This window comes from Balaenoptera borealis, assembly GCF_965194805.1.
Source record: "Balaenoptera borealis genome assembly, chromosome: 7".
Classification (NCBI taxonomy): Eukaryota; Metazoa; Chordata; class Mammalia; order Artiodactyla; family Balaenopteridae; genus Balaenoptera; species Balaenoptera borealis.
In genome coordinates this window covers 25,488,793-25,501,114 of record NC_138864.1, presented here as the reverse complement: position 1 = coordinate 25,501,114, position 12,322 = coordinate 25,488,793, and the positions used below count along the sequence as shown (strand labels likewise).

At 36.8% G+C, this 12,322-nt stretch overlaps 1 protein-coding gene across 7 annotated transcripts in view; it reads left to right on the top strand.

Annotated features, from left to right (window-relative positions):
- Nucleotides 1-12,322, top strand: part of MAGI2 (membrane associated guanylate kinase, WW and PDZ domain containing 2) — a 1,331,631-nt gene that overhangs the window by 846,908 nt on the left and 472,401 nt on the right. For all 7 annotated transcript variants that reach the window (XM_082399315.1, XM_082399314.1, XM_082399312.1 and 4 more), the window contains exon 5: nucleotides 10,993-11,203. In XM_082399315.1, the coding sequence (XP_082255441.1) occupies nucleotides 10,993-11,203 (211 nt within the window). The remainder of the gene's footprint in view (nucleotides 1-10,992; nucleotides 11,204-12,322) is intronic.

Here is a 12,322-nt window from a genome sequence, read left to right as displayed (position 1 = left end):
CCCAAAGTTAGCAGAAGGAAAGAAATCATAAAGATCAGATCAGAAATAAATGAAAAAGAAATGAAGGAAACAATAGCAATGATCAATGAAACTAAAAGCTGGTTCTTTGAGAAGATACACAAAATTGATAAACCATTAGCCAGACTCATCAAGAAAAAAAGGGAGAAGACTCAAATCAATAGAATTAGAAATGAAAAAGGAGAAGTAACCACTGACACTGCAGAAATACAAACAATCATGAGAGATTACTACAAGCAACTCTATGCCAATAAAATGGACAACCTGGAAAAATGGACAAATTCTTAAAAATGCACAACCTGCCGAGACTGAACCAGGAAGAAATAGAAAATATGAACAGACCAATCCCATGCACTGAAATTGAAACTGTGATTAAAAATCTTCCAACAAACAAAAGCCCAGGACCAGATGGCTTCACAGGCAAATTCTATCAAACATTTAGAGAAGAGCTAACACCTATCCTTCTGAAACTCTTCCAAAATATTGCAGAGGGAGGAACACTCCCCAACTCATTCTAGGAGGCCACCATCACCCTGATACCAAAACCAGACAAAGATGTCACAAAGAAAGGAAACTACAGGCCATGATCACTGATGAACATAGATGCAAAAATCCTCAACAAAATACTAGCGAACAGAATCCAACAGCACATTAAAAGGATCATACACCATGATCAAGTGGGGTTTATTCCAGGAATGCAAGGATTCTTCAATATATGCAAATCAATCAATGTGATACACCATATTAACAAATTGAAGGAGAAAACCCATATGATCATCTCAATAGATGCAGAGAAAGCTTTTGACAAAATTCAACACCCATTTATGATAAAAGCCCTGCAGAAAGTAGGAATAGAGCGAACTTTCCTCAACATAATAAAGGCCATATATGACAAACTCACAGGCAACATCATTTTCGATAGTGAAAAACTGAAACCATTTCCTCTACGATCAGGAACCAGACAAGGTCGTCCACTCTCACCACTACTATTCAACATAGTTATGTAAGTTTTAGCCACAGCAATCAGAGAAGAAAAAGAAATAAAAGGAATCCTAATCGGAAGAGAAGTAAAGCTGTCACTGTTTGCAGATGATATGGTACTATACATAGAGAATCCTAAAGATGTTACCAGAAAACTACTAGAGCTAATCAATGAATTTGGTAAAGTAGCAGGATAGAAAATTAATGCACAGAAATCTCTTGCATTCCTATACACTAATGATGAAAAATCTGAAAGTGAAATTAAGAAAACACTCCCATTTACCATTGTAACAAAAAGAATAAAATATCTAGGAATATACCTACCTAAGGAGACAAAGGACCTGTATGCAGAAAATTATAAGACAGTGATAAAAGAAATTAAAGATGATACAAATAGATGGAGAGATATACCATGTTCTTGGATTGGAAGAATCAACATTGTGAAAATGACTATATTACCCAAAGCAATCTACAGATTCAATGCAATCCCTATCAAACTACCACTGGCATTTTTCACAGAACTAGAACAAAAAATTTCACAATTTGTATGGAAACACAAAAGACCCCAAATAGCCAAAGCAATCTTGAGAAAGGAAAATGTAGCTGGAGGAATCAGGCTCCCTGACTTCAGACTATACTACAAAGCTACAGTCATCAAGACAGTATGGTACTGGCACAAAAACAGAAATATAGATCAATGGAACAAGATAGAAAGCCCAGATATAAACCTACGCACATATGGTCACCTTATCTTTGACAAAGGAGACAAGCATATACAGTGGAGAAAAACAGCCTCTTCAATAAGTGATGCTGGGAAAACTGGACAGGTACATGTAAAAGTATGAAATTAGAACACTCCCTAACACCATACACAAAAATAAACTCCAAATGGATTAAAGACCTAAATGTAAGGCCAGGCACTATAAAACTCTTAGAGGAAAACATAGGCAGAACACTCTATTACATAAATTACAGCAAGATCCTTTTTGACCCAGCTCCTAGAGAAATGGAAATAAAAACAAAAATAAACAAATGGGACCTAATGAAACTTAAAAGCTTTTGCACAGCAAAGGAAACCATAAATAAGACCAAAAGACAACCCTGAGAATGGGAGAAAATATTTGCAAATGAAGCAACTGACAAAGGATTAATCTCCACAATTTACAAACAGCTCATGCAGCTCAACAACAAAAAACCAAACAACCCAATCCCAAAATGGGCAGAAGACCTAAATAGACATTTCTCAAAAGAAGATATACAGATTGTCAACAAACACATGAAAGAATGCTCAACATCATTAATCATTAGAGAAATGCAAATCAAACTTCACTGAGATATCATCTCACACCGGTCAGAATGGCCATCATCAAAAAATCTACAAACAATAAATGCTGGAGAGGGTGTGGAGAAAAGGGAACCCTCTTGCACTGTTGGTGGGAATGTAAATTGATACAGCCACTATGGAGAACAGTATGGAGGTTCCTTAAAAAACTAAAAATAGAGCTACCATACGACCCAGCAATCCCACTACTGGGCATATACCCTGAGAACACCATAATTCAAATAGAGTCATGTATCGCAATGTTCATTGCAGCTCTATTTACAATAGCCAGGACATGGAAGCAACCTAAGTGTCCATCATCAGATGAATGGATAAAGAAGATGTGGCACATATATACAATGGAATATTACTCAGCCATAAAAAGAAATGAAATGGAGTTATTTGTCGTGAGGTGGATGGAGTTAGAGTCTGTCATACAGAGTGAAGTGAGTCAGAAAGAGAAAAACAAATACAGTATGCTAACACATATATGTGGAATCTAAGGAAAAAGAAAAAAAAAAAAAAAGGTCATGAAGACCCTAGTGGCAAGACGGGAATAAAGACACAGACCTACTAGAGAATGGACTTTGAGGATATGGGGAGGGGGAAGGGTAAGCTGTGACAAAGTGAGAGAGTGGCATGGACATATATACACTACCAAACGTAAAATAGATAGCTAGTGGGAAGCAGCTGCATAGCACAGGGAGATCAGCTCTGTGCTTTGTGACCACCTAGAGGGGTGGGATAGGAAGGGTGGGAGGGAGGAATATGCAAGAGGGAAGAGATATGGGAACATATGTATATGTGTAACTGATTCACTTTGTTATAAAGCAGAAACTAACACACCACTGTAAAGCAATTATACTCCAATAAAGATGTTTAAAAAAAAAAAAAAAATTTGTCCCAGAGCCATTAAAAATATAAGTCACAGAGCTCTCTTACAGGGTAAAACAAATTTTGGAAATTCAAATTTTATGACTGTTCAAAGAAATAAAATCAACAATTTCCTATCTGGCTTTAAGATATTATTTTCCCTCATTTCAAAGGATGGCAATTACAGAAAGCTGAAGGTTAACTGTAAGCATAGACCATATCAAATGAAAATATGGTTAAGGTATAAAATAGGCAATCTTCTTCTTGAAATGGTTTTATTTTGGTTTCTGATTATTCTTTAATAAAACTCAGTATGGACCTTCAAAACCATGGTATTCTGATTTATCCTTAGTCTTGTATCCAAAAGGCCATGTGTTAGATACTGCTAGGGTAATAAACGTGTAAGTAAGTGGAATGGCTACTATACATACTGTAATATCAAAACCTGAGACTGGACCAAAACTGTAGAATTTATGTGGACTGTACTAAATGCAAAAATGCATATATTTACCTCTCTTCCCATTAAATGGTTTTCGGTCCCTGTACTATATACAGATCTTTGAGTTCGTCTGAATTTCGTATGGGAAGAAGGAAATTATTTGCTGAATCCAACAAAACTTTAGGGTAGGAAAAATGAAAGAAACTATATTTCTTAATTCTTCACAGCAATAAAAAGTGTACATAAAACATGTTTTTATAGGCCATTGCTTATAAGACTGTATATTATCAATGCCTATTTTGTTTCTCAATGTTTCTGTAAATTTCTAGGAAATACAACAGTCCTGGTCAAAGGGAAACTTTTCTTTATGATTATCATTCTTTAAAAATAGGTGTTCCTTCTTTATTGAAATATTTTTTGTTTCTATTGTTACGGCAAAAATAAACCCCTTGCTCTGGTTTGCAAAGCATCTAAGCGACCTAGAAATGCAAAATGGAATGCTCAAAAAATGCCAGTGTTTGATAAAGTGTTTTCACTTAAGCAGCAAGCGTCTTGGGGGAAAATTACATTTACATATCCAAAAAATTCATGTTTGAATTTAACAATAAAACCATGCTAAGAAATGTGTCTTGGAAGTTAAAAAGGGCAATTCTACATGACCACTGCTTAATCAAGAAATACCTTCAAACCACCATAAAAGTAAAACATGCTTGGGGTAATTTGGCTCTTTCTCTTTAGTCAGAATTTAAACAGTCTAAGGTTTCTCAAGCTGCAGATCTGACATATATGAGATCTGTGTTAGGGCATATGTGCATGCATATAACTTTAAGCTGAACTCCATGGGAGGAGGGGATGCTAGGAGGAATGGCTACACGTGCACCTTGATTGGTCAGTCAAATCTGTTCTTTCCTATCTTCAATTACTAAAAGTATGTTTTGGTGGTACATCCAGACAATGGAATATTATTCAGTGCTGCAAATAAATGAGCTATAAAGCTATTAAAAGACATGAAGCAAACTTAAATGTGTATTAACTAAATGAAAGAAGCAAATCTGAAAAGACTCTCTATACTATATGACATTCTGGAAAAGGCAAAACTATGGAGACAGGAAAAACATCAGTGGTTTCCAAGAGTTAGAGGAGAGAGAGGGATGAGAAGCAGAGCACAGAGGATTTTTAAGGCAGTGAAACTACTCTGTTTATTACAGTGGTGGATGTGTGTCATTATACATTTGTTCAAACCCATGAAACATACAACACCAAGAGTGAACCCTGATGTAAACTATGAACTTTGAGTGATAATGATGTGTCACTGTAGGTTCATCAGTTGTAACAAATGTACCACGCTGGTGGAGGATGTTAGTAATGGGGGAGACGATGCATTTGTGGGGACAGGGAGTATATAGGAAATTTCTGTACCTTTCTCTTAATTTTGTTGTGAACTTAAGATTGATCTAAAATATAAAGCCTATTTTTTAAAAAGTCCATTCTGTTCTTAATGGGTACTTTCTCAGTTACTTATACAATACCCAACATATCTGATTTTTTAAAATATTAAGCCACATACGGAAGAAAGACATAATTATATTATCTAAAATGTAGTGAAGTTAATTTCTATTCTCCTTACTAAGCAGGGAAACAATTGTAATGTAGCATGAAATGATAATTTATAGTCCCAGACATGGTAAATATTGGTTTGGTGGATTATAAGATAAACTTGCCTAATGAACTATTTAATGAGTTGAATTGTTTCCCCCCAAAATTCATATGCTGAAGTCCAAACCACCAGAATCTCAGAATGTGATCTTATTTGGAAATAGGATGAGGTTATCTTAACTAAGTAGTAGTAGTAATTAGTTCTACTAATTAAGTTGTAGATCAGTAGGGTGGGCCCCTGACCCAGTACGACTAGTCTCCTTCTAAAAAGGGGAAATTAGGACCCAGGCATGTATACAGGGAGAATACCATATTTTTTTCTCTAACAAGAAAAAGATTGTAGTTATGCTGCCACAAACCAAGGAACTACCAGAAGCCGGCAGAGAGGGCTGGAACAGATCCTTCTGTAACATCTTCAGAGGGAGCATGGCCCTGCTGGTGAACCCTTGTGCTAGGATTCTAGTCTCCAGAGCTGTAAAACAATAAATTTTTATTAAGTCATCCAGTTTTGTTCTATTTTGTTATGACAGCCCTAGCAAACTAATACATACCATTTGACCCACAGTCTCCTTTACTGCCCACTGCCTAGCCTAGTGCTTGGCACTTAGCAGGGGCTCAACAGATGCTCAATTAATAAATTAATTAATTACTACCATTTTCCTAGTACATAATATAGGAAATATAGTGGCAGTTTCTTCCTTTGCTGACTGTTAAATAATGGAGTTTCTCAGACAGCTGCCTTAGGTACTCTTGTTTCCCTGTGCCTTATCATCTCCCTAGAGAATTGTATACAACTCTTTTGTGTCACTGAGTATCCTTCAATAAATCATTGTGGTAGTACTCTGCATTGTTATCCATTGGGGGGAAGTACTTCCTCTCCACCTCCCACGTTGTCTTGCATGTCAAAGAGGGTATTTAATTTGCACTCCACTGGCTCCTTGACTTATTCTGCCCAAAAGAGATAGAGTGACTTCTCTGAGTGATACATCTTTGAAGGATAATCTGGGCCTGCTTGGCTCAACTCCTCTTTTTATTTCCTCTTAATACTCTGCATGGCTCTTCCGGGAACAGGTTCTACCCCTGCATGGGAAGCCTGCCCTTGTTCAGTACTGCCTGTGGGTATATTGGCTTGATTCTGCATTTTACCAGAAGCCCTTGACCCTCACCATAAACTGCATCCCTAGATTAGCCTTTATGAATAGTAAATGTGGGAAAGTTGTGGTTGTCCATTTGCCTTACTCATTTTTTTCCTCTTATTTTCTTCAAATAAAGAAGGTGGATGCTCCTTATTACTTACATCTCAACCCAATTCTCAGTAGCCTGATAAAAAGTTCTTTTTCTTTCCCCCATTAAGCTCTTGTCAAGTATGTTGCACATTGTAGGTATAAATTCATGTTTGCTAATGTAACGATTGATTAGGTAAGAATAAAGGAATGAATGAATAAATGAGTTAGATAAACTGGGAGAACTTGGCTCAGTAATCTCTAGCACATCAATAAATATAACTATAGACATCTCCAAAGACTGTAGACTGTTTTTTTCAGGAGATGTCTAACATTTCTCTTGAAAATATAATAGTTATTTAGATGAAGAAAAAAGTTTATTTGTTCATAGCTAATCTTTGACTTTCTCTGTTAGCATATTCTATATTTTCTCTTTATGCATTCATTTAATCCATTCCAACTTGACTTTCCCATCCACCACTCCACTGCAACTACTACCACAGCTGGTAGCTAACATCACCAGTGACCTCCATATCATTAATTTCATTAGATTTTACATCCTAATCTTGCTGATGGACTGTTTAGAAGTTTTGGCCACAGTTAAGTGTTTCCTCCTCATTGACCTTTGCTTGGCTTCTGTGGCATAAAGATCAACTGGTTTTTCTGTTACTTCCCTGGTTGCTCTTCCCTCATCATTCTCTCGCTGACTGTTAAATGTTGGAGTTCCTCAGACAGCTGCTCTAGGTATTCTTGTTTCCACTTGCTGCACTGTCTCTCTAGGCAATTTCATTCACTCCTGTGGCTTAAATTATAATACAATCTATCCATATGCTGTTGTCTTTCAAGCTGATTCCCTCCAGCCAAGAACTCATTGATTTCACATCTCCATTGTGAGTTTGGCATGGACTTCTATCTCTTGTGCCTAAAGTTACAGCCATTATCTTTCCCACTCCTGACAGAGTCCTGCTCCTCCTGTCATGGTGCCTAGCTCAGTGAATTGCTTTGCCCCCCACTGGGTTTACCATGACTTCTCATTTGTCCTTATCTGTACACTTTTTTTAAAATCATACCAAATCCATATTCTAAATTTTTCTTCAGTTCATAAAAAGAAGCCATGCCCATGCCACCATCGTCTCTGTCTCAAACACAAAAATAACTCCCCAATGGTCTGTAAATATCTACTCTTAACACTCTCAAACCCCCAGAATAGCTAAGAGGGTCTTTGTGGAGAATAAAAAACTACTTGTGTCATCCCCTTGGTTAAGACACATCAGTACCTTCTCATTACTCTCAGGAAACAGTCCCAAATTCTGAGCATGCTTTCTAAGGCCTAATCTATTCCTTTTTTATGTATTTCTTTCTCCCTTACTTTCCTCTGAAAGAAGTCTCTTGACTCCTTTTTCTAGTCTCAGATTTGATAGCATGTTGGAAAAAGGGCTTTCCTTGATTCTTTATGAGGACTGTGTATGCGTAAGATCTCATCTTTCCCTTTGATAGTATTCATCACACTTAAAATTGTTTAAAGACTACACATCTTGACATATTTTGAGTTCTGTGAGAGCAAGGATCATGCCTCTCTTGTTTGCTCTTCTGTCCTCGGTGCCTGACACCGAGTGTTTAATAATTACTGATTAGGTGAATATTGAATAAATGAATGTGTTCAGATCATGACCTTGCAGTTTAACTTTTCAAATGCAACATGACATTTGGAAATACCTGAGAACAGTATGCTTCAGCAGTACTCTTCAACAGTACTTCAACAGTACAGTACGCTTCAAGAGTACAGCATTACATGCTGTAATAAGGTACAGCAAAGAGAATCTAAAAAGAGCAATGGTACCTTCTCTTGCTGTTTCTTTCTTGCACAGTTTACAAAGGTTAAATCTGTATGAAGAATCAGCTGGGAGACTACATCACTAAGGACCATATTATTTTCATAAAATCTTCTTTTTAAGGGCAAAACAACAAAAGCTTATAAAGTGTTCTTGTCCTAATTCCTAAAGATGCTTTCTTATTGCTCTCTGAGACTGACGCATATGGGGAAAAAAATTAATCCAAGCCATTGATTAAGACAAAAAGTACATTCTACTTTAATTTACTCATTTTAAATTACCTTTATTATTTTTAAACTTATAATAGCCAACTAATGCAAAGATATGTAAAAAAACTCCCACACCCATACAAGTTTACTGTTTTTGTTTAATCAAAGTTAACCATCTGTTGTACATCTTTCCATCTTGTTTTTATGTTCATATAGTTGTGAACAAAATTATATGCATATATCTAGCTTGGTGTTTGCTTATTTTTTTTTTTTAAATAGAATTAACAGTGTACACGTATTGCTCTTCAACTTGGATTACTCTTTGAATAGTAATGATTAGCACCTTTTCCAGGTCAGCAGGTCTTTACACTACATAGTTTTCCATGGTAATGATAACCACAATTTGTTTAATCATGCCCTCATTGATAGGCATCCAAATCATTTCCAGGTCTTTGCTACTACAAACAGTGCTACGGTATATATAATTATATAGGTATTTTTATACACCAGCACCTTTATTCCTAGAGGTTATATTCTCAAACTGGGATTACTGAGTCGAAGCATATATGTATTTGTATATTTTTTAAATGTTAATAGCTATGGATTCGGTTCCCAAACAATTGTGGAATTTCATATTTCCAAGAGGGCTGCCTCATCAGCATGTTAACATTGTATGTCAGCAGTGTCTCCTTCCAGTTTCTGGGTTAAGCTGTCCCCACCACGCCTTCTGCTGTGAAGAAGCCATAGTGACCCTCAGTGCAGGCGGATCGGTTCTCTATTCTTAGCTACTTTCCAAGTCTCCACCAGAGCATACTTGGACTTCTGCATTATGTCCATGCCACAGGGAAGTCTTGGGAGTAGTATTTGCCAAATGTGTTCATCCATTTATCTCTGACACCCCAGTGGAGATGTGGAGCCACTCTGCAGGAAACATTCCTCCCAAAGTTCCATACTAAAGTAGTTATAGGCCCCCTCTGCTTTTGGCTCCCTTGATCTTTTCTGTGGTTTCCCTCTTCTTACCATTACCTTGCCACACCCGAGACCAAAACCTAAATATAGTGGTGCTGAATCCCTGAATGAACCAGGGAGTATCTTAAATCTAAACATTTCCCCTTTGAATTTCTCTCCCAATCACCGTCTTACCTTGTAGGAAATTTCTCTGAACCTGAGCTTTCCAAAGGTAAGATTTCATTCAGAACTTTTGCATGTTTAAAAGTGACTTTCTTTTGCCTAGATAGATGAATAATATTTTGGTAGAGTTAAGTTCTTGGGTTGCTGTACTTTTCCTCAAGTTACTACAGATGTTACCTTACTGTCTTTGAGCTTAGGGTATTATAGATGAAACGTCTGATGATCTTCTGTTCCTCTTTTTTTTGGTAATTTTCTTCAATGTGGAAGCTGGTAAAGTTGTTTTTGAACATTGGAGCTTGGAAATTTCACCTAGATGTGTTTAGGTGAAATATATGCTTCATTAATTTGGCCTCAGATTCAGTGAACCATTTTAATCTTCAGATTCAAGTGTTTCTTCATCTTAGGCAACTTATATTCTATTTTTATTGAGTTGTTATTTCTTCTCCATGTGGCCCTTTTCCTCATTCTGGAGCTCATACCATTTGCATGTTGGTACCCTTGGGTCTGTCCTCCAAGCCTTTTATCATTTCTCTTAAGGTATGTATCTCTTTTAGTTTTTGCTCTGTTGTATTAGTTTTCTATTGCTGCTGTAACAAATTACCACACACCTAATGGCTTAAAACAATGCATATTTTTTATCATACAGCTCTGTAGGTTAGAAGTCTGACCTGGGTCTCACTGGGCTAACATCAAGATGTCTGAAAAACTGTTCTTTTCTAGAGGCTCTAGAAGAGAATCTATTCTTTTGCCTTGCCAGCTTCTAAAGGCCACCCACATTTCTTAGCTTGTGTTTGGTCCCTTTCTGTCTTCAAAGTCAGCAACAGTGCATCTCTTTTGCCATTCTTTAGTAGTCACATCTCCCTCTCACACTCCTCTTCTGCTTTCCTCTTACACTTGTAAAGACCCTTGTCATTAAAATAAGCCCACCTGAATAATTGAAGATAATCCCCCAATCACAAGGTCCTTAGTTTAATCAGTTCTGCAAATCTTCTTTTGCCATGTAAGGTAAAAATCACATGTTCCAGGGCGTAGGGCATGGGCATCCTTAGGGAGCATTACACTGTCTGCCACCCCTGCGTTGTGAAATGGTCATCCAAGTTAGTCATCAGCAATAATTAGTTGAAGGATAGGTGAGAATGATGAGTGAAAGGGGAACTCCAGTAGGCCTACTGATAATTTTCAGAGCTGGTGACAATTGTGCTTTTCCTAGTAGCCTTCATAGAGCTCATTCCCTGATGAGCATGGTCCACACTCACTCAGGAGTTACAGTGGCTCGAGTGACTAACCATACGCTCTTGTTCTCTCATAGAATCCAGTGAACATGAAGACAAGAGTGCAGGTGCCTCAGGGGAGACACCCTCCCAGCCTTACCCTGCACCAGTGTATAGTCAGCCCGAGGAGGTGAAGGAAGAGATGGATGATGCCAAGCCAACTAAACCTGAAGAACATGAGGAATCAGACGCATTGCCTGATAACTGGGAAATGGCCTATACGGAGAAGGGTGAAGTCTACTTCATTGAGTGAGTTTCACACATTTCTCTGAACATTTCCACAAAGATCATAGTAGTACATAAATGATGTTGTCAAGGGAGATGTGGTCAAAGTATTGAATTTCATTAATTGTGATATTCGCTTCCTTCTTTGTGAGAGAATAAGGGGATAGCACCTTAATACAATTAAAGATCCTAGTTTGCAGCTGTAAATCAAAGAATGAATTAAACAATACCACTGTAAAATTTGTTGCAGTCATGACTAAAAAGGCAAATCTCCATGTGATGTTATTATTGAATTAGAAATAGTGAACTTGTCATGAGGAAATGTTTACTGTACCCTTCCAAGACCTCCATGTAGTTCAAATGAGATAATACCCATCTTTTAAATCAGATTTCTGGAAACCTCAACCGTCGTGTCCAGTGGTTTAATAGGATGCAACTACTGAGAGCAAAATACTTGCTAGTCACAAATAAGAATGTTTTAAGCATTTGACCCTGAGATCAGGTGTCAATAAAATCATGTGTTTGTATAGTTCATCATACTTATTTTTATTAAATTCCATTCTATTTGTTGCTTACCATTTTTATGACTTGGCAAGGAAAATGAAATGCTAATTCTGAACTCACTAGTGGTACATACTCAATCTAATCTTTTCTTTCTTTAGGGACTTTTTTTCCCAAACTGAATTTTTATATATTTTATTAACAACATTGTCTAGCTTTCCTTTTCTTTATCTTCTAGGAGTAGAACAACTTTTTAAAACTCCTAAGTTGATCTTAGCTCAAAATTAAATTGTTGATGTGCATGAGACAATCAAAATGTTCATTAGAAAGAATAAAAACTGAAAATATTGTAAATGAACAACAACCCTTATTCCCTCAAAGTTGTAGAGGACTCAAAGAGAAAAATTAATAGAATCTGAAGTTTTCAGTGCTGATAGTAGGTAAAAATATGTAAACTCTGATTATTTGAGAAAAATATTAAAACTAGATTCCCTTTCCCAACCTGGAGTGATTTGGGACTTAGATCTCCATAGGCAGAACTCAATTGTGAAATTGAAATGTTACCACATGCCAATATTTAATTCTCACATGAAAACTTTATAACATGTGGCCAAGGAAATACATAACCAGGTAATTACTTGG